Genomic DNA, 23,237 nt, shown 5'->3' on the forward strand with positions numbered 1-23,237 from the left:
ATGATAGCAAAAACCTAGGAAAAAAACAAATGTTCAGTGACAGGAGAATGAAGAACTATGTATGGTATAGTCACACAAATATTACACAGTACTGAAAATGAATGAGTTGCAGCAGTATGTAACAATATGAATCTTAGTAACACAATATTAAGTAAAAGTAATAATCTATCAAAAATTACATATAGCAGTACTCCTTTATAAGGTTAAAAAAACTCCTAAATTTTAAAAAATATTAAGTTTTAGGAAAACATATAGTAGTAATAAATACCAGATAGCTTAGTTGGGTAGAGCACCATCCAAATACATCAAGGGTGTGGTTTCAATCCCTGGTCAGGCCACATTTGAAGATGACAAAGAAGGAAAAAAATATATGTACATATGAGAAAAAAGAATGATGAATACCTTGGGAGAGGGTGGAATGGGGATGGACCACAGTTAGATTTTAGCTATTGCCTAAATCCTAGCTTTCATGTTGATGAGTTCTTATGGTAGTGTTATAAGTAAATAAATGTGTCCTGTGCATGGAGCAATGAAAAGAGTGTGCCATAAACCAAGGTTATGATTAATCTAATTCTGTGTATCTGGCATCCATTAAAGGATGTCAGGCAGCCTTGGTTGTTTGGGAGCAATGGGAAAGGATTCTTCTCTCCCATCCCTCTCTGGGACTTTTTTCCAGGGACTGACTCAGGTTCTCCTTCTAGAGAGGTGAACTGGTGGCACAAAGGTGTGGCAGCAGGAAGGGGAGTTATCCAGAGTTTAGCTACTTCAGGAAAAGGATCCCAAAATTGATGGGGAAATGACCCCTTCACGTTTTAAAAAACGTGAAGGCTAGAGTAGGAATCTGGAGGTGTGGGTCAGCTTCCATTCCCATTCAGCTTAACCCATTCCCCAGGTTAAGAACTGCAGGGTGTGTAGTTTCCCACCCATTTCCTGTTCTGCTTCATTGAAGACCTCAGCGTGGGGGTGGGGACGAGTTTCATAGGTGGGTCCTGAGAGAATGGGACTGTGGTCACAGGGTAGACAGTCATTGTAAGCACTCGGGGTACTAGGAACTGGAATAAACAGGGGCCAAAACCAGCATCTTTGAAATTCAGCTTTGGGAGTAGGGGACCACTGACTTAAAACTTTTTTACACATTCCTTTCCTTTCAGCCTGGCCCGCAACATGCCTGGATCATCTTCAATACCTCCTATCCCTCACCTCCCTGCTTTCCCTTCATCTAGGCTGTAGTTCTTAATCCTATACCTTCACCTCTACATCTACCAATCCCCCAAATAGGCCCTACTTTATGAAAAGAAAGGAATAGGGGAGGCCCTGGGAGGGTAGCTTAGAACCTTTCACGTTAGGGGATGGGACTTGAGGTCAGATTGAACTGGGTTGGGCTGGCTAGGCTGGAGTCTTACCTTTGGGGAAAGGGATTACAGAGCAGACTAGAGTGGGCTAAGGATATTAAAAGGGCTGGAGGTTGAGCAGTCCTAAAAAAGTGGGGCTAGAGGTCAGGCTGAATTGGGCTGGGATAGGAAACATGGGGAAAGAGTTGAGCCCAGGCTGAACTGGGAGTCTGGGGTTCAGGGCCTGTGCCTCTGCAGTGGGGCCTAACTGGGCCAAAACAATTTTTTTACGTATCATGCTGGGACCTGGGGCAGGGCCCTCACCTGTTCCTGAAAACAGAGAGGATGAGGGCCTTGAAGGGACTCTCCCTTCCCCTATCTCAGCAACTCCTCTTGACCAAGGTCCTTCCTCAGGGAGGTTGCTGGGGCCAACAGGGAGGAGCCAGATCTGCGGCTCCAGAGGAAGTCTGCTGGCCAGTTTCCTGAGTTCAAAAGTGGGTCCCCCAGTCTCTCTGACACACCCCCTTCCTCCAAGCAGGGCAGAGTCCAAGCCTGGCAATTCACCTTTTTTTTAAATCTCCCCAGCTCCTCCAACATACACACACACACACAATGAACCTTCATATGTCCAACCCAGTCACACAACTGCTGCTTCAACAGCCCCCCAAACCCAACACATACTGCTAAGCCATGTATTCATTTCTGTATTTGAATGCATTCTCATTTCTGTATTTGTAGCCTCCCACTCACACTCAGCGGTCATGCTTTCTCTGCCTTGTTCAGAACCATAGCCCTAGCACCTAGAGTTGTTCCTGGAACCCGGAGAGAGCTCAATGAATATTAGCTGAATGAATGAATCCACTAAGACACATACCATAAACAAATGCATATACTATCCCACATACATATTCACACATGCATCCGTTCCATTACATACACATATCTAAGTCCTCTCCCACCTCATCAGTCACATATACACATACAATGACACACACTCAGGCAAAAACGTTAAATGTACACCTAGCGCCAGACAGACACACTGCAAGGTGTTACCTAGCACTCCCAGGGTGAGTTGGTGGTAGCAGCTGTCTGGCCCATGTCCTTCAGTCAGGTCAGGCCTGCAGAAGAGGAGTGGTGCATTTGTGTGTATGAAAATGCAGGCTTTGGGGTCCTGAGGCACTGGGCAACAAGGAGCTGCGCTGGCAGCAGGCAGGGCCAAGATCCCTCCTAAATTGGAGAGGGGGCGGGGTAGGCCATGAACTGCTGTCCTTCTGCTAGCTGGGAGGTGAGGGTAGAGACACAGGTCCATGAGGTCTTACTTCAGATCCAGAGAGACCTTAGTGGGGGAATAGTCTGAGGCCTGTTTCCCCTGTCTGGGATGAAAATGAGGGAGACTGGGTAGGGGGCTTTGTAGGTGCTGAGACCCCATTCCCAATCCACAGTAGGGTGTCCCTGTCTTGACAATCCTTTTTAATGGTGGGGGAAGAGGGGATTAGAGGTGGGGAGTTACTACCTAGAAAGAAGTTTAAGAAGTGTCCTATTCCTCTTTCCATCCTTCTATGGAGCGGCTGCTCGTTAGCAACACCGCTTAAGCATTCTCCTCTTTCCCTCCATGCCCCACCCAAAGCCAGCAAGGAGATAAACAATCCCGCTCTGACTTGAGACCTAGGCAACTGGGCTGGTTGGCCTCCCTAGTAGTGGCCTGAATCTCACGGACTGAGCCTCCCAGCACTCTAACCACCCAAAACTCCTTCAGAGACCCTGTTCTCCACCCCACCCCCACCCCCACCAGCCTAACCCAGGGGAGGATATCCCAGGAACCCTGCCTCAGGGCCACCTTTCTGGCAGCCCTAAGACAGGAGTGAGGAACAGTTGAGGGGAGGGGAAAGGGGGAGTCAACTTTTGAGGGACAAGTGGCCAGATTGGGATACATTAGAAGCAACACTAGAATGATGAGGGGAAATGTGAGACAGGAGTAAAAGGTAATCCACAGTCCAATTCATACCTCCTCCCCAATTGACTGGTCTTAGGACTGCAGGAAGGAGAAAAGACTGCCTTGGGCAGTCATTATTGGGCACCAATGACCAACCAAGACACGCTCAAACCCAAAAGTCGCTTTATTGATCTGTACCATACATGACTCAAATGGCCAAAAAAAAAAAAAAAAGAAAAAAAAAAAAGGCATTACAGTTAAGGTGGGACATCCATCTTCCCCACCCCCTTCCCTCAGCTCCTGGCACAGTACCCTTCCAGCAGTGGTAGCTAGAGTGAAGGAATCAGGGTGTAGAGGGCCCCGGAATCCAAAAGGAAGAGTGGGAAGAGAGGTGGTACTAACACTTCCGAAACTGGCAGCGGGAAATGGCAGAGAAACCAGAGCTGGGCCCAGACTCATAGGATCTGGCTTTTGGCCTCAACCTGGGCTCAGAGCTTCCACCTGTCCAACTGAAATAGAGCTGAGGGTCCTGGCTGCCTTCCCCTTCCTTCTACGAGACCAGGAACTGGAGGGTATTGGGAGATGAAGATCCTCTACTTCAGCTGGCGAACAGAGGCCTACTCCTCCCTGGTGAGCTTAGAGCTGGGACATCCTCAGTGGCTCCTCTATGGAGGGCAGGGGAGGACTAGATACAAAATTTGAGGGATTGGAGGAAGAGTACTGGAGAATATGGATGAACCCCTCCCCCATCCCATGCCTGCCCAACTGAGACAAAACAAAACACAGTGACAAACAAGGCTGCTCCCTTCCCTCCAGACTCCCTAAGGGAGGGAGCCTCCCCCTCCTCCCATCCAAGGCAGCTGCTCTAGTGTAGGGCTTGTAAAGAATATACACATCATGGGGGGAGAAGGGCGCTGGGTTTGAAGGAGTCACAAGCACTAGGAGGGCAGGCCAGACTCCTGGAGGATGGGGAGACAGACAACAGCTGGGAGCTGTTACAAAGGTGAGGCCATCAATGGCCCCCTACCCCATGGCATGCCTTCCCCAACTCCAGTCACCCCCGAGGAAAAGGGAAGAGAGATGGCAAAGTGTCTCCTTGGTCTGAAGCTCTCAAACTATATAAAATGATGTGTAACCCCCCTACCCTACCCCACACTCACCTCCACCTGGACCCTAAGCCCCCCATCTGCCAGGAATAGGGAGGTAGCTGGACTTTTAATAAGGGGAAGAGGGGGGACATGAGTGATTTTTTTTAAACTTACATTTTTAATAATATTATTTTTTTAAAAAACGTGAAGCTGGGAGGTGGTAAAAGGGAGGAGCCCAGAGTTGTACCCCTCTATTACCAGCCACCTAGGTGAAGGGCCTGGGGGAGGAGTGCTCAACCAAGCCCCATAAATTTAAGTCCCTAGGAGCTGTGGGTATAGACAACCCCAGGCTTGAAGGGGGCAGAGTCAGGAGGATGGGGAACCCAGAACCTGGGGTGAAGATGGAGGCAAATGCTCTGGAGGAGGTCAGAACATTTCTCAGAGGCCCAGGGTCCATGTAGGCATCCACATGAGTACCCCCCTTCCCCCAAAAGGCTCTGCAGAGGCCAGGCCCAGCCCAGGGCCACTGCGGGGCAAAGCTTGGCACCTGCCCCCAGTGAGTCCAGTTCCTCCCTGAAGTGGGTGGATGGAGGCTGCCCATTTTAGATGCTCAGTCTCTTCATTCTGTCTTCTGCTCCCTGGGGCTTCGAGGGGTGGGGCAGGTAGGCAGAGCGCTGCGTGGCCCTGGTGAGGCCTTTACTGGGAGGCTTGTGATGTGGGGTTCTCCGATTTGCTTTCTTGGCTGGATGGAGGCTTGCTGTTCCAGGGGCTGTTGGCGCCCAGGGCAGGGGAGTTGTTAAAGCTGTCCTCGTCGTCAATGCCGTTGGCCGCGTCAAACTGGGTATTCTCCAGCCGGGTGATGAGCCTCTCGTCCTCGTCCCCGAACTCCCCGCCCATCAGGGTGGGCTCCCCCACCACCATCACATCCTGAGAGTGGCGGAGGTCCCCAAACATAATCGGGGCAGGGGCTCGCCCGGCCCAGGGCGGCAGAAACCCCCCAGAGCCCCAATACCCACCCAAGAAACTCAACACCCCCTCCCCCTTCTCATATCCCAATTTTAAACATCGACTCCTCTAGTCCCTGAATCCTTCCCACTGAAGGACTGCAGAGCATCACACCCTTTAACCCACATCCACTAGAATCTGGGAAGTCAATTTACTCCCCTAGCTCCCTATTCCATCTCCCCCAAATTTTAGGTGGCTCCTAAACTTCTGTCCACATGTAAGAGAGGGAGCAGATAAAAAACACCAATGGGGAAAGTATGTGCATGTGCATGTCAGTGTATTGTAGATTCACACATATTGAGGCTGCATGGCCCTCTATCAATGTGAATGTCTCTGATGGTCTGTGTGCCCCTAAACTGTCTGTCCTGAACGTCCGTATGTTATCATGTCTGACTCTGTCCCTTTATATCTATATTGCTATGTCTGAGTCTGTGTGACCACAACTGTGCATGTGACTACTAAGGACTCATCAGTGATAAGAGTCAGCCCATACTGGCAGAGTACATTGGTAAAAACCGTCTGTGCTTCTATGCCTGCTAGTGAGCTCACAATGGGACAGGGTCAAGGGTCAGGGGTCAGCAGTGGGGCAGCCCAGAAGAGAGAAGAAAGCCGAGATGCTTACAGGTACCTGGCTGGAGAGGGCGAAGGTGCTGGCTGGGCTTTTCTTCTTGCTGTTGCTGTTGTTGGTGTTGCCACCCCCCGAACTCATGGTGCTGCCCCCTGACATCTTCCGTTTCCGCCGTTTGCTGGGCTGCTGCCGGGCGGGCTCCGCTGTGCCAGAAAAAGGAAACTGAGGTGGAGCAGGGTCCTGGGGCCCTGGCTCCCTATTCTGGCTCCTAAGGAGCCTGAGCCTACCCTGATCCCAATCTTGAAGACCCAGGGGCAAGAAAAGGGCTTCAGGAGAAGAAACAGCCTTAGGGGATGGCATCAGATCCTGGTAAGAACAGGTACAGGTGCAAGGCACTCACCGGGGGGTGCTACCATACGCTGCCACTTCTGGAAAAGGCAGGTCTTGAGGCAGTCACGAGGGCTGAGGCTGTAGGTCTTGTGGCGGGACATGAGCTCCTGCATGGGCTCGAGTATCACACAGAGCTGTAGGGAGACCAGAAGGGGGCTTTTCAGGGGAGAGACATGGAACTGAGACCAAATGGAATGGGCCAGAGACTGGGTGATCAGACTCACTCGGAGGTAGTTGAGAGTGGAATTGGACAGCCCACAGCGTGTGATATTTTTGGAGAGCTGATCCAACATCTGGGGGTCCTGGGCCTAGAGGGGGAGAAAGAATACTAGCACTTGGGGTGTAACTGCTCACCTGCCCTATCATCTGAGCCTGTGACACTCCTGAAAGAGAAGAGGGGCTAGTATTCAATCATGTTTTAGGTGGAGAAACTGGAGAATATGGATGAACCCTCTAAGGTCACTGTCAAGAAATAGCAGACCTTATTCCATCCTTCCCACTGTGTGCCCTCCCCCTTGTGTCTTGGGTTCTGCCCACACTCACATGCATGGCAAGGATGCTGCGGGGGATGAGCTCCCGGTGCTGCCGGATGCTGAAGTGCCATGTCTTTATCCGCATCATGTCATCAAACATGAACTCCAGGTACAACCGCCCCTCCACACATACCTGGAGACAAGGTTGTCACAGCTCTGCCCCCTCCCCATACCTGAAAGTATACCTGTTCTCCCATTTGCTCACAACTCCCCCAACTGCATATACTTCTGCTCCCTGCACCTAAATCTGGGTATGTAACTGACATGGACTATCCCCTCACATACCTGTCACACCCTTGACCCTTACACATATACACATACACATAGAAATGCTTAACTGATCCTGTCTTCTCCAATGTAGCTAGTGATACACTCATCTGCTATGAGCTTTCTATTAGGGCAGGCTCTTGTTCACTGGTGTACATACCCCCGTGGCCTAGAATACAGTCATGTACAAGCTCAGTAAATGCCTGCTGAATGCTGCAGCACACCTGTTCTCCCTTCTTGTCTGATAACTTCCCATTATGCCTCCTTGGGGAACAGCTGAGTACATTTTGGGACAGAGGAAGGGAATCAAACTCAGGTGCTTCAGCATTCCACATCCAGCTGGATTGCTGACCTGGGTGAACATGGGTTTGCCGTGCTGGGTCACCATGCTGCCCTGGTCACAGTCGAGGGACACAAAGTTGCTGTGGAATGCCTCCTTGGGGTGCTTAAGCACATAGTACAGCTCTGTAGCACCACCCTCAAAGATGCTGCGGAAGTAGCGTGGGATCAGGGTCCGGCCAATGGCTGTAGAGATGGGAAAAACTCTTTAGAATAGAAGGACCTCAAAAGGGGTCAGGCAGATGCCATCCCTGCCAAAACAGATACGCTGAGACAAATACCCACTCCCAGACCTTAGATTCTCAACCTGTGGGTCGCAACCCCTTTGGGGGTTGAATAACCCTTTCACTGGGGTCGCCTAAATACATCCTGCATATCAGATATTTACATTACGATTCATAACAGTAGCAGAATTACAGTTATGAAGTAGCAACGAAAATAATTTTATGGTTGGGGGTCACCACAACATGAGGAACTGTATTAAAGGGTCGCGGCATTAGGAAGGTTGAGAACCACTGCCTTAGAAGGACACAGGAGGTATACATTCCCACAGCAGAACTGGCAGAACCCCCAGAGGCCACTCACTGTATCTCTTTGGTCCATCCTCCAGACAGAAAGTGATGGTTAACATGGCATCATCCTCAAAGAACTCAGTTGTGAAAGCATCCCACCAGAGATTGTCACAATTCTAAGAGCACAGGGAGAGGTATTTGTGTGTGTATCAGAAGATATCCCACAGGGTGCCCAGATGGCCCTCACCCTCCTCTTTCCCCTGGATACCTCTGTCCAGTTCTTGAAGCCGTTTGTTAAGCTCGAATATTCTGTAGTCAGTTTGGTTGCCATATGGTGTGTGCCTTCTGGGGTAAGTGTAGAAGGAAGTTAGTAGGAGCAGAGCCTCCTCCCACCCCCACCTCTGCCTTCACCCATGTAATAGAAAGTACCTCCCACCCCATTGGACTCCACTTACCCAATCCCAGGCTCCAGGTATGTAGGCGGGTACATGGGAGTTGGGCTGTATAAGGGAAGAGGCTATGAGAATGGGGGTGGAAGACAGGAATTATTGGGAGATGTCACTCCCTCCCCTTTTCAGGCAGGATCCCATCTGGAAAAGGGCTGAGAAGGGAACAAGACTCACCCCACATCCCGATCTAGCATGGTGCCGGGATGGAAGGGAGGGAAGGCGTTGCCGTTCGGGGGCTCCTTCGGTGAGTACAGCTTGAATGACTTTGAGGAACAACCTGGAAAGGAAATGAAGGAGGGGCATCCTGAGTCCCTCTTAGGAGCTCTCCTAAAGTTTGCTAGACTGTGTGGACAGTGAACTAGGGGAGGGGAACTACCCTAGGGAGTACCTATCTCTGCTTTAAATCTGGCTCCAATCTTGTTTTATTAAGAAACTAGAAGTACCCAGGCCCAATACCCAAGACCTTATTTCTTCATGTGGCTGAGGCCTGGATGATAAAATTGAAACTGGGAAGAAATGTCAATACCATTGAATAAATAAATATCCAAGCATTATAATCTAATTTTGATAAACCCCTCTTTCAACTACATTATTTTGTTCAATCATCACAACCATGATGTGAGGTAGCAGGGTCTACTGTAACATTCCCATTTTACAGATTAGCCAACTGAAAGCTCAAGGGGACTTGCCAAGATCATAAAGCTAGGATTTGAGCCCAGATCTTCTGATTATTCCCATATCCTGCAGTATTTCTACCTTTCTGTTCCCTCTGAAGATCAAGTCATGGGAGAAAGAAAGGGAATTTGGACAACTCCCTGCCCCTCCTCCACACCCAGGGTCTCAGGAGGGCAGGGGATGGAAAGATAAAGGGCGGTGGGTGCCTGCTGGGTGCTGCAGACCAGATAACCACTTGGGCCTTCTGTCCCGCCCCCCTGCAACCCCCCTCTAACGGCCACTCCCTTATCAGCCAGCCCCCTCCCTCACACCTACCACCAATCTAGTATTGTCTCCAAACCAGAAACCCAAAGCCTCAACCCATTTTGTCTTTGAGACTTACAGTCACTGGATCGTGCTCTACTTACAAAAGGAAAAGAGGAGGCCTAGGAAGGAGACTAGCTTCCAGGAGGCTCCATCTAAGAGGCAGGTGGTAACTAGACAGGGATCTCTACTGGTACCTGTGCTCCTGCATACATCTCCTCTCCACCTCACCCAGCAACACTCAGTTCTCTGACTGGAAGAAGTGTTATATTCATAGCTGGGTATGAGCCAGGTATCTCTGCAATGCTATTTTGCCTCTCTCTACAAGATGAGGGGAAACTGAGGCACCATTTCAAAGGTCTCGACCCCAGTTACAGGTGCTTCCTCGTCCCCAAACTTGATTACATTTGGAAGGGTAGCTGTATTGGTTGTGTCTGAGCCTCCTCCTCAATTTAGACACAAAATCTACTTTGTCCTTAGGGGGAAGAGACAAAGGAAGACCCTGTGCCAATGTGTCATTTAATTCTCTCCCCAGGGACCTTCCTCACAACACAGGCAAAAGGAGGGTCCCAGAAGGGCCTACACTATACAGTCCCTGAAGAAGCCAAGAGTCAGAGCCTGTGTGTGCCTGCACACATGTGTGCCTCATCTTGCCTAGCAGGCTTCTACCCTCAGCTCGCCCCAACATGCCTACCAAGGGCTGGAACCCAGCAGCCCCAGGCAGGATCAGAATGCCCAAAACAGGCCCTCGCCCCATGCATGAGCTCACACAGGCCACGTCCATGTTCCCAGCACAGCACACACGGCCTTCACATGCCTGTCTGAACTGAATGAGGAGCCTGTGTCCTCAAGAAAAGGGACAGTCCCACCCAGCCCCAAGTCTCCCCACTCCACAGACAGGGAGACCAAAGCCCCGTAGGAAGCCCAAACTCACACAGCTCACCACAGGCCAGGCCTGGCCTTAACTAGGCCACCCTTCCCCTAAAAGCATCACTGCCCTTGCCCTTAGTTTCAGGGCTACTTGGAGAAATGTGTCAGCTCAAGACCCTAAAAAGAAGGGAGGCAGGACACCTGGGTTCCTCTTTAATTCTGAAAAAAGTTTCAGAACTTCAATTTCTCTCACTAGCAAACTGACAGGCATTGTCTGGAGTTGGGTAACAGTTCTGAAGAGGAAAAATTCAAAGCTCTGTGGACTCTATTTACACCTCCAGTGAATGGACACAAAAACTCAGCACCTCTCCAGAGGCATAGCAACTCCCAGTAGCCCCAGCACAAGGGCTTGGGAGTGAGAAGAGAAGGGGAGGGAACATCACCCAGACCATCTGTCCCTGTTGCTGCCTGTCCCCTGCAGCAGGGGTAGAGGGAGCAAAGTGGGGGTGGGGATGAAAGGGATGTGTCATCCAGACTTGGAGTCAAACAGAGCCCCCCTCCAATCTCTAGCAATCTGGGAAACCTTTAGGAAGAAGGAGAAAGGGAGAGCCCAGAACTAGTAAAGTTTTCTCAGGATGCAAGCTGCATCCTAGGGCGGAGGGGGGGCACCTCCAGCTGGGCATTTCCATGGTAACCAGCCTGACTTGAGGGCAGGGCTCCCTCTCGTTGGGGCTGACCAGAGGTCAGCAGGCCTGGGAAGCCCTGGCCTCTCTGAGTTTGAGGCACCGCTCCCCCAGCCCAGCACACCAGGCCAGGGCTTAGACCCAGGACTTTCTACCCCACCCCCTACAGGCTCGCAGGGCGCTCAGACTTTACCTGGGAGAACTGAGGGGCCCAAGAGAGGTGCGGGGAGCAACTGGCAGCCCACCAGGGCCCTGGCAGGGGTGAGGACTGAAGGGGGGCCAACTTCAGCCCGCTCATGTCCCGAGTGGGACGGGCAGGCCTGGCTGGGAGCTCCACTCTGCAGGCCGCACAAAGACTCGCACGCACTGCCTTGGCCTGCCCGTGGCGGCCACAGCCCCGGGGGAAAGTTATAATGGCCACTGGGCCGGGGGCCGGGGGCCAGGGGGCCGGCCTGGGGGGCGGGGGGCTGCGGGGAGTCCGAAGCCTTCTTTGTTTGCGAGGTTTCCCTCAACAATGGCTGCTCCGCTCTCTCCTCTCTCCTCCTCCTCCTCGGCTCTCCCCGCCGCCGCCTCTCGCAGCCTCTGCCTCCAAGCAGCCCACCCGCCCTCCCCAGGCCACCAGGCCCCTCTGCGGGGGCACCAGGAGAGGCAGTGCCCGGCACTCACACTCACTCACAATCGCACACGCACAGACACACACAGCGCCCACCAGCTCACAGCCTTTCCTCCTTTCTTTCCCTCCCTCCCAGCTCGCTCTCGGAGCCTCTCTCAGAATGAGGCCCCAGGGCGGGCAGAGGGTGGAGCTGCCCCCACCGGCCCCGCCCCCTCCCAGCCGGGGAAGAGGAAGAGGGAGAGAGAGAGGGAGGGAGGGAGAGAGGGAGGGAGGCAGGCAGGCAGGCCTGGAGGACTGCTGAGAAAAACAAAGAGAGACAGAGACTGGGAGAGACTGGGATGGAGAGATGGAAACAAAACAGACGGGGCGTGCAGAGACCTGGATGGAAGGGAGGCCTGAGGGGGCCAGGAACTGAGATGTTTCACGACCCCTCCCCAACTCACATGAGGTGCTCAGGAGTGAGCAGGGGAGCCAAAGCCACAGGCAGGGATGCAGGAGGGCGCCCTCCCCTCTGGAGACTCCCAGTGTCTTCAAACTGCCTCCCAAAGGTGCCCCACGTCCCTCTGCCTCTCCTCTGTGATCTCTTGGGGTGAACACTGGTCTGGGCTGCCACCCCTGGTGAAATCCCAGAGCAGCTAGCTGGGGGGAGTCTCCAGGGGGTTACTTTTGACAGAGATAGACTCTGACTTCAGCCTGTAAACACTGATTGGAGGGAGGGGGACACTCCAGGCTCCTGGGTCCCCAACCCAGCTAAGTTCCAAGCCCTGACTTAGATCTGCCTTAGCAGGAGGCCCCTTCCTCCACCTCCACCACCTCCACCACCACCACCACCAGAGACACGTGGGTGCAGGGGAAAGAGGCGCAAAGCCACGCTTGCCCAACCAAGGGTCTACAGAAGGGGCTTAGTCTGAGGCTGAATCCTCCCCAACACCCCAGTAAAAAAGATATGTAGTTACTGGAGCAGAATCTGTTCTCCAATGCCAAGGGTAATCCCAAGAGAGGAGGTGTTTCTAAAACTTGGGTAGTGGTCCAGACCCTACTCCCTGGACAGATAGGAAAAAAGAAACATACACACATACACACACACACACGCTAGAGGGGGCAGCGTATGACCTCCTACTTCATTGAAGGCGGAGTTGCTGCTCCCTACTTCCTACCCACCCCCACCATATTCACACATAGTCCCACGACATACACACCAGTTGACTGTGCAGAAATAATATTGCACCCGGCTCTGTGAACATCCTCCACACATAAATAACACATCTCACTTTCACATAAATCAGTACCTGATACACACCTGATACACACTTTTAACCAGTGATAAACCTCAAACCCTAAATAAACCCAAACCCAAGATGCACATGCACAGTCTATTAAAGACCCTGACTTCCACACACACTGTGACTAGTGACACACATTCCCTAACCCTAATATACACACCAAAAGTGCATTATATACCTCCTGAACTTGTGACAGACTATTAGATACACATACTGACCATTGGTTATCCAGGGTTGAACCCCGTAAACCACACTTCCTGAAACCTGCACGGCATTCTCCATCACAGCCTGGCCATGACACACCCCAGCTTTCACAAACATCGAAATCTGTGACATTCAGCCAGACCCTGCAAAATACTGCCTACACCAGGACTTGCGCCATTCCCACGGACTCCCAAATTTACAGTTCAACTCTGGGATAACCACACTCCTCCCCCACTGACAATTCCTGTCATTTGTTTAGTGCCTTTAAACTTTCCAAAGTGCACTCATAGGCAGTACCTTAAGAAATCCTTACAGCACACAGAGCCAAATATTACCCTAACTAGAACAGACTATAATAAGACAGAAGGGCCTGAGCCTGGAGTCCTGGGTTTCTAACCTCACTCACCCAAGCCCAGTCCTAGGGCACTGCAGCCATTCCTGCTCTCTTCCCCCTCCAAGGAATGCCCATTCCAGGCCCCAAATGCGTGTCTGCTAGTACATGGGAAGGGGTATAGGTATATGCTCTGGCTTCTGCTCCAGTTCAGAGCTCAGAACCCTGACCCAGTCTGTCTCCTCAAATTTTGGGGAGAAGGGCCCCTATATACCAAGACACACCAAGGCTCTGGCATATCATCCAAAACGGACCCTCTCTTAGTTCCTTCTCGAGCAAGTCTACTCCTCCCTATGTTCTGACTTAATTCTCTCACTTGCACAGGGGCAGGAGAGGTCCAGCTAAAGAGAACAAGTCTGAATTAGAAGGCCCTAAAATTTGGGGTGGGAATGAGCAGGGAGCAGCAAAGAATGACAAAGGTGATGAGGAAAGAGTAGAGGGAGAGCACCCCTCCTGGAGGTGAGAACTCTGAAGGGCAGCAGCCTGCCCCAGCCCACAGGATAATGTACCAGCACTGCCCCCTGCCCGGGCCCCTGGGGCTCCCTGACCCAGGCCTCCAGTGTGCCTGCCCCCCTTCCTTTGTCTGTGCCCGGCCTCCCGTTGGCCTGGCGCTCTGCCATCCTCCTCTCCTGGCTCCCAGCCGCCACCACTGCTGCCTCCTCCCCTCCCCCCACTCCTCCCTGCCTTAACCCTTCTGAGCCACATGCTGCCCCAGACAGGCCCTGGCCCCTTCAGCAGCCTGCCCTGCCCAGGGTGATGCCCCTCAGCAGAGGTTCTACCTGTCCCTTGACCAAAGACCCAGAAGCTAGTCCCCACCCAGGAGCACTATGGGAGCTGTGTGTGTGTGTATGTGTATCTTGTGGTGTGCATGTGTGTGGGTCTGCGTGTGCTCTGGCTTCCCTCAGTCACATGTGTGGGGCATGTGCTGTCTCTGCTGGGCTCGGGGAGGAGGAGGAGCTGGGAGACAGCAGAGCACAAAGGAGAGACTCAGACAGGCAGGCAGGCAGCAGGCGGGCGGCCTGCCAGGGCGCCTCAACCCCCACCCTAGGGCTGCTCAGGTTGGGTGGGGGTGGGGGTGGGGGTGTCTTTGGGCCTGGGCTGTACATGCTGCCACGATGTCCTTGTGTTCAGCCATGTGCTCCCACCCACCCATGCAAGCCTGGTCCCCTCTCTTACCCCAACTCCTACCGTTCCCCACCTCCAGGGCCCTCCCAAGCCCTTCTTCATGTGGTTCTCCTTTAACCTCCATCCACCCGCTGTGACATCAATCCGTAAGACTTCTTCACATTTGGTAAATGATTCCCCAATCTTAGCCATCTTTTGCCCCCTCTCCCACAACCAGGTCAAGACACAAGAAAGGAACATGCCTTTGGGGGCACTGACTGAATATGCCCCTCCCCCCCATTCCCACCTCTTGGTGCTTGAGTCCTCTTCCTGTCCCCATGCTGCTACACTACAGGCTGAGGGGGAAACCTTCTCCCTTCTCTACTGGACCCAAGCCCCCTGCCTCAACTTCAGGGCCAACCTCCCATCTACCCTCAGCCTGACAACCCCTCCATACCCACCTCCTACCCACCATTTGTAGGAACTCAGAATCAAAATATAAGACTCAGTCCTCTAATTTGTCCAGAGCCTTCGTTTCTGCTATGCTCGTGTGTGGCAACGGAGAATCAAGACCGTGGGGTGGACTCAGAGCATGAATGGATCCGAACAAGGCACCCAGCATGGAGCAATTTATAAAGAAAATACACACATAAATATGCACACCAAGCTGGTAGGAGGAAGAATGATGGGACTGGGCAGGATTCCAGCTTCGTAAGCTCTTTCCTTTCCTCTTCCTCACCCTCTGCAGCAGGAGCCGGGGTCCCCCCCACCCGGATATCCCAGGACTCTCAGGCTCCCCTAGCCCTCCTCCTGGGCCCTGGGCCCCTTAAACATCAGCCTCAGCAGGCACTTTAAGTGTGTGCCCAACCCAGTTTGGCCAGGGTCACATGATTTTCAAGGAAGCTTCCTCACTGGCAGCTTCCCTTGGGGACGGGGGGGAGGGGCAGTTGTGGGTTATGGGCCTCCCACAAAACAGAGCATCCCAAGAGCAAAGGACCCAAACCAGACTAGATTCAGGGAAACCTGACTTTCAGAAGAAAGCTAACTCCAATCTGGGACAGGAGGGCGTCCCGGGGAGTCCTGGGGAGGTGGAGCGACGGCGTTCTGAGGCCCCCTGCAGACTACCTCTCCAGGCACAGCGCCTCTCTCTTCCCCCAGGCAGTGAAGGGGAGCCTTCCCTCCCCACCAAAGAACTCAGATCCAGGCTGTCACTGGCAAGAGCAGTGTTTTGGGGAGGCAGGGATCTGAGCCTAAGTTCTCTCTCAAATTCTTATTTTGGGTTCAAGCATTGCTCCCCGCAACTCAGCTCTCACAAATCATTCTAGCTCCTATTTTGCCTGGGGCTCCACATTCCCCCTCTCACGAGGGCGGGCATGCCAGGCCCCAGGGCCCAATTATCTGCCCCCTCTCCCCCCAGGAATACCTCCCGTCCCTCAGGATGGCCAGCCTTCCCTGGCAACAGGCAGGGACATTGGAAGGGGGGAAGGGGGGCCCCAACTAATCCCTCCACCCAAACTCGGTCCTCAGAACCTGCCTGGAGGGGGTGTCACAGGATCCTAAGAGGGAATAGGCAGCAGGGAAAGGGGGGGGACAACCCAAACCAGCCAATCGCAACTCTATGATGACCTGAGGGGGGGGGGTCAAAAGTCCAGACTCACTTCTGATTGGCTAACACCCTGGAATTCTGGGAATTTCAGCCCCCCCAACCCCTCCCCAAGTAATCTCTCCCCCACCCTCAAAAAAAAAAAAACCCTAACACAAGCTACCCCCAGCGACCCCTTCTCCTAGGCTCCGGGCTGCTGCGAATTTACCCAGTTGGGGAAACCCCTCCCCGGGACCGAGGTCCCGCATCCCCCTCACAGCCCCTACCTCCGCCATGCCACCGACGCCCCCCACACAAGTTCTCGCCAAACAAGGGTGAGGGATCCGCAGAAGGGGAGGGAAGGAGGGAGGGAGGGGCCGGGCGGCCGTGCGCCTCACTCACCAGGACAGGCACAGCCCACTGACATCTTCACATCGCCCGCCGCTGGGAGCCCAGCCGAGTCACGGTGCCCGCCCCGCGTGGGGACAGGCCGGGCATGAGCCGCCGCCGCCGCCCGCGGCCCCTGCTGCCCTCGCCGCCGGCCCAGCCAGGCCCGGCCTCGGCCCGGTGCGGGCGGGCCCTGGCTGCAGCGAGGAGCCTGTCAGGCGCGGAGCAGACAGGAAGGAAGCCCGGCGGGAAGGCGAGCTGCCCCTGCGTGTGCGCGCGCGGGTGTGCGTCCTCCGAGTGTGTGTCCGTGTGCGCGCGTGTGCGTGTCTGTGCGCTCCCGCCGCCCGCGCCGCCGCCGCCGCTCGCCCCCCGCTCCCTCTCCCGCTCCGCCCTCCCGCTATCTCCGGCGCCCGCTCCCCGGCGCGGATCGGGTTGGGCCGGGCTTTATTAATATGCTAATTGCCTGCTGGGGGGCGGGGCGAGCGTGTCAAAGTGACCCGACGGGCGCAGCGAGCGGCGACGTGCGTGCGCCGCGCGGCGGGCGGGCGGGCGGCTGGGGGCCCGGAGCGTTCGGGGAAGGCGAGCATGTGACGCAGCTTTTAAAAAAGGAGACGGAGGCAGAGACCCCGGAGAGGGAGGGCGAGGGGGCGGGACTGGAGGCGAAGCTTCACCCTCCGTGTCGGTCCTCCCGGCGCACCGCCGAGGTGGGAGCCGTGACGAGCCGGAGCGGGAGCAGGGACGGGGGGAGGCGGAGCCAGGGCGGGCTGCGAGGTGTAGCTCTTTCTCCACCCCAGCCGCCACCCGGGAGGGAAAGGAGACTGCTGACCCCCCCCTTCCCCATGCTCCCCGCTGAGACCCCAGTCCTACTCTGGGGGCCCCTTGTGAAGCGCCCCCATGCAACCTGGGTGAAGAAAAGAAGCTTTATCCTAATTCTTGTGGCCGCCCTCCCACTGGCCTCCTCCCTAAATTAACCACCCTCCCTTGCCTGCTAAACCAGTTGGGACTAGAGCTGAAAGGGTTAATTAAGTGGGGTCCCCGCCCTCCCCCGCCGGAGGGCCTGAGATCAGCGTTTTCCTGGGGGGAGGGGGCAGAGGCTTGACCGCTTGGCTGGACTGGGGAGTGGGAATCGGCAGGCTGTCCTTCCCTCCAGCAGGCTCTCTGACTCATCCGTCAAGACACTCTCCTCCCTTCCCCCTTCTCCCTCCAGTCTCCGCCTCCCCCACCCCACCCCACCCCACCTCCGGCCCCCCGTCCCTCCCCTGAAAGCTGCTCTCGCCTTTGAGGGTCTGGAGACGGGGGGGAACCCCCCCCCAGTGTCCCCTACCCGCAGGGGCTTTGGCCACGGTGGGAGTGGGGTGGGAGGGAGGAGGACCTGGATGGTCAGTGTAAAGAACACTCCTTCCCTAGGGAGGAGCCTCCCAACCTTCAGGCACTCCTCAAGGACTCCCCCACCCAGCCGTAGGAGGGGCTGCTCCATCTCCTGCATCTCCATCCTTTCCCCAAAGCCTAGCCTTAGCTGCCTCATAAACAGGAAATACCTATTAGCAGGGGGAGGGAGGGGAGCCGTCTGGAAAAGAGAGTTGGTCCCCCCCCCTCCCTCTGGGGGGTCCCCAGCTGCCAGTTTCTCTTCCTTAAGCTTCAGGGTGGGCTGCAGGAGTAGATGCCGGGGCTCTGGGCTGCTCCCTAAGGCATCTGGTTGGGACTGAGCAGGGGGTCCTCTTTCCCTTTGTTACGTAGAGGGGGGGTTGATAGTGAAGGTTCTCTCCTGCCCAGTCTGCACAGCTGGTTTGGCTGAGGGTGGGTTACAGATGTGGAGATTTAAGTGTTTATGGGACCCCTTCTCTCCACCTTAGCTTCCGCTGAGGGAGCAGGAAATTATGGGAGGGTGAGGATCTGGGGGTTGAGAAGAGGGCCTTCCTAGGTTTGGGAACCCCTCCCATGTGCTTAGGAGAGTGTTGGAGAGGGGAGCTGCTGTGAGCACTGCCATATACTCCCTCCCCCATTCTCATCCACCCATTTGATTTCTCCACCCCAGCTCTTCCTATTTCCACCTTCAAGGGAGCAGGGAGGGGCTCATCCACAGCTATACAGGTATCCTTGACAGCATCCCCTTCCTGTGTCTCCCTCCTCCCTACATCCCCCAGGCAGAGGTCCTCACTAGAGAGGTAAAGGGAACCTAAAGCAACAGAACGCTGCCTTGGAATTTGGATGCCTGGGGTTGAATTCCATCTTTGTCCCTCACTAGCAAATGACCTGAGACAGTTGACTTCCTCACTCTGAGCTTTACCCTCAAGCTTTATTCTCTGTAATTGGTGAGAATCAACTAGGCCAGTGGTCCAGTGGTCGGGAAACTGCGGCTCTCGAGCCACATGCGGCTCTTTGGCCCCTTGAGTGTGGCCACGAAGTTTCAATCGCACTGTACGTGCCCGCCCGCACGTGGTATTTTGTGGAAGAGCCACACTCAAGGGACCGCAGTTTGCCGACCACTGAACTAGGCAATATATGCCCAGTCACCTAGCCCAGTGCCAGCCATGTAGTCAGTACTCAATATACATTAGCCCCTTTCTGATTTCTTTGAAATTATCTGTTATCTCAAGAGTGTCAGGAGCGGCCTGGATTAGCTGGAGGATTAGAGATAGTGCGGAGGAGAGGGGCTACCTGCCTTGATTGCTTTCACTCTCTACTGTTCATGAATTTGCATTTGTGTTCCCCCAATCCTGTGACCACTTTTCCCCTAAGGTCACTCATTCCAAACAACTAGCTTGGCCAGATTCCATAGTAATCACCAATTACCTGGGTGGACAAAGGGATTTACAACCCACCCTATAGGGCACTTGGCTTCCTCTGAATCTGAAGGGACTCCTAGATTACATATATGGAATGTGGAAGGCAAAGAAGAAAAACAGCATTTTTTTGAGTATACACTATGTGCCAGGCACTGTGCTAGGTGTCTCACACCTGAGATCTCATTTACTGTTCATGACAACCTTTGGAGAAAGGTGCTATTACCTTCATTGAAGAAGCAAGAAAACTGAGGTTTAGAGGTTAATATATATGATTTACCTGTAAACCATTCTTATTCCTCTTTGCCTACTAATTAGTTAATGCCTCATTTAAATTTTTTATTTATTTTTAACTATATATTTTTTTATTGATTTCAGAGAGGAAACATCAATGATAAGAAAGAATCATTGATTGGCTGCCTCCTGCATACCCCCTACTGGAGGTCCAGCCCACAACCCCAGGCAGGTCCCTGTGACCTTGTGGTTGGTTCATAGGTCTGTGCTCAAATACTAAGCCACACCAAAGGGCTGTTATTGCCTCATTTAAATTTCAGTTCCAGCTCCAGCTCCTCTAGGAAGTTACCCCTCTCACTCCCATCCCAGCTGATCTAGTGGTCCTATTGGTTTTAAGAAAATATCATCTCAGCCCAGCTTGTGTTGTTCATTGGTTGAGCCTTGACCCGTGAACCCAAAATTCACTGGTTCCTGGTCAGGGCACATGCCCTGGTTGTGGCTCCATCCCCAGTAAGGGGCTTGCAGGAGGCAGCCAATGGATGTTTCTCACTCATCCAGGTTTCTTTTTCTTTTTCTTTTTTAAAAAATGTATTTCTTTATTGATTTCAGAGAGGAAGGAAGAGGGAGAGAGAGAGAGAAACGTCAATAAGAGAGAATCATCGATCAGCCGCCTCCTGCACCCCCCTCACTGGGGATCGAGCCCGAAACTCAGGCATGTACCCTTGGCCGGAATCGAACCTGGGACCCTTCAGTCTGCAGGCTGATGCTCTATCCACTGAGCCAAACCAGCTAGAACTCATCCAGGTTTCTATCTGTCTCTCTTCCTCACTCTCTAAAATCAACAAAAACTTTTTTTTTTTTTTTAAGAAAATATCCCCTAGCTGGTTTGACTCAGTGGATAGAGTGATGGCCTGTGGACTGAAGGGTCCCAAATTCAATTCCAGTCAGAGGCACATGTCTGGGTTGTAGACTCAATCCCCAGTGGGGAGGCAACCAATCAATGATTCTTTCTCATCATTGATGTTTCTATCTCTCTTTCCCTCTCCCTTCCTCTCTGAAATCAATAAAATATATATTTAATAAAGAAAGAAAGAAAAGAAAATATCAAAAAAACAAAGGAAAAAAGAAAAGAAAAAAGCATCAGTCCTGGTGGGGTAGCCCACTCAGTTGGTCAGAGCATTATCCTGGTACACCAAGGTTGCCGGTTCCGCCCTCGTCAGGACACATACCAGAATCAACCAATGAGTGTATACATAAGTGGAACAACAAATCAGTGTTTCTTTCTCTCCCTTCCCCTCTCTCTCAAATCAATAAAGAAAAAAATTATATAGGTAGTCAGTTGTTATAATCAGGTAAGTCTTTGGTGAGCATGGAGTAAGGACATGTGATTGGAGGGTCCAATTTTTTTTTAATATATTTTATTTGAGAGAGGAAGGGAGAGGGAGAGATAGAAACATCAATGATGAGAGAGAATCATTAATCAGCTGCCTCCTGCAAGCCCCACATTGGGGATTGAGCCCACAACTCAGGCATGTGCCCTGACCGGGAATTGAACTGTGACCTCCTGGTTCATAGGTCAATGCTCAAACAATGAGTCACGCCAGCCAGGCAGAGATTCCAATATTTGGTGGCCTATGTCTCTGAGGTTTTCCTTCATGGCCCTTAGGAATGTATCTGTCATGCACCATCCCTAGTAGTAGGCATAACACCACCCCTGTCTCAGTAGCACTAAGACACAGAAATATATTATTTTTTTGAGTAGATTCCACGTAGACACCATATTTAGGTGAATAAATTGTTTTGTCAGATGCTGAACAAAGCAAAAATAGCACTACTTTCTGCTTTCTTTGACATTAATCTTCTTCCCAAAGCCTAATCACCATAATTATGACCATAATTTGTGCCATAATAGAGTACCACAGACTAAGTGATTTCAACAACAGGAATTTATTTTCTCACAGTTCTGGAGGGTGGAAATCTAAGATCAAGGTGCTGGCAGGGCTGGTTTTTGGTGAGACCTCTTTCCCTGCATGTGTCTCTTCCTCTTCTGACACCTGCCTTATTGGATTAGGCCCCCATTTTTATGATGTCATTTAACTTCACATCCTTAAATTCTCTATCTCTAAATACAGTCATATTGGGGGTAGAGCCCTTCAACATAAGAATTTTGCCTGGTGCAGGGGTGGAGGTGAGCACAATTCAGTCCACAGCAGAGGTCTTCTTCCCTCATTAATTTTTGTGGGAATGTATATTGATGTAATTTTTCTCAAGGGCAATTTGGCATTATTTGCCAAAATTTCAGATGTATACATCTTTAACTCAGCAATCTCATTTCAAGGAAACTATTCCATAGAGTGTATAAAAGTACAAATATACATGTACACACGTATAAGAATGTTCACTGTAATTTATAATAGTGAAAAACTGGAAATAAATATAATTTAAATAATGATATATCCATATAATGGAACTCTACTCACTAAGATCTCAATAAATATTTGGTTAATGAATAAACTAGCATATTGTTACATGAAAAAAAGCAAGATGTAGAACCATACATGTGGAATGTCTCCATTTTTAAAAAAAAATTTTCCATTGATTTCAGAGAGGAAGGGAAAGGGAGAGATAGAAATATCAATGATGAGAGAGAATGATGAGATAGAAACATCAATCAGCTGCCTCTTGCAAGCCCCACACGGGATTGAGCCCGAAACCTGGGCATGTGCCCTGACCCGGTATGGAACTGTGACCTCCTGGTTCATAGGTCAACACTCAATCACTGAGCAACACCAGCTGCACTGGATGGCCCTATTTTTTTAAAATATATATTTTTATTGATTTTTAGAGAGAGAGCGAGATACATTTATGCAGGCCTCCTACTCAGGATTAAGCCCAAACCCAGGCATGTGCCCTGACCAGGAATGGAACTGGCAACCTTTCATCCAACCAACTAAGCCACACGGGCCAGGGTTGGAATGGCCCTTTTTTGTTTTGTTAATCCTCAGCCGATGATATTTTTTCCATTGCTTTTTAGAGAGAGTGCATGGGATGGGGAGAGACACAAAGAGAGAAACATCGATGTGAGAGAAACACTTTGATTGATTGCTCCCTGCACGCACCCTGCCCAGGGCCAGGGATCAGGGATGGAGCCTACAACCAAGGTACGCGCACTTGACCGGGTTCGAACCCCAGACCCTTCAAAGGTCCATGGGCCAACTGAGCCAAACTGGCTAGGGCAGGAATGGCCTTATTTTCAAACTATCAAAAATGTGCAAAACTGTAGATTTTTAAACCCTATAGATTTTAGAGAGGAAATGAGAGGGAGAAAGAGAGAGAAACATTGATGAGAGAAACATCTATTGGCTGCCTGCTGCATGGCCCCTACTTGGGATGGAGCCTGCAACCCAGGCATGTACCCTGACTGGGATTCAAACAGGGGACCTCTCAGTGCATGGGAGGAAGCCCAACCAATCACACCAGTCGGTACTAGATTTTTAAATTCATAGAAAAAGTAGGGATGAATACACACTGAAGGTGACAAGGGTTAAATCTGGGGAGAACTGGAATTTGTAGGTTAAGTATATTTTTTATTTTATGTAGTTTTGTACTCTTTGAAATGATTAAAACTTTTTTAAAGTTAGAAAAACAATATGAAGTAGCTTCTAAATGGCAAGTGAATAGTAGAGATAATGATGGAATGTAGAAATACA

The 23,237-nt window shown here is 52.0% G+C and overlaps 1 protein-coding gene across 1 annotated transcript; it reads right to left on the bottom strand.

Annotated features, from left to right (window-relative positions):
* Positions 1-3,430: 3,430 nt before the first annotated feature.
* LDB1 (LIM domain binding 1) lies at positions 3,431-16,840 on the bottom strand. Its single transcript, XM_023759795.1, is given in 12 exon segments — positions 3,431-5,279; positions 5,986-6,128; positions 6,326-6,449; positions 6,540-6,623; positions 6,859-6,981; positions 7,468-7,640; positions 8,040-8,142; positions 8,235-8,246; positions 8,248-8,311; positions 8,422-8,466; positions 8,590-8,692; positions 16,526-16,840. Coding segments are annotated over 12 exon segments (1,230 nt in total). The 5' UTR covers positions 16,551-16,840; the 3' UTR covers positions 3,431-5,048.
* Between the last annotated feature and the right edge of the window lie 6,397 nt (positions 16,841-23,237).

This window comes from Myotis lucifugus, unplaced genomic scaffold, assembly GCF_000147115.1.
Source record: "Myotis lucifugus unplaced genomic scaffold, Myoluc2.0 scaffold_162, whole genome shotgun sequence".
Lineage (NCBI taxonomy): Eukaryota > Metazoa > Chordata > Mammalia > Chiroptera > Vespertilionidae > Myotis > Myotis lucifugus.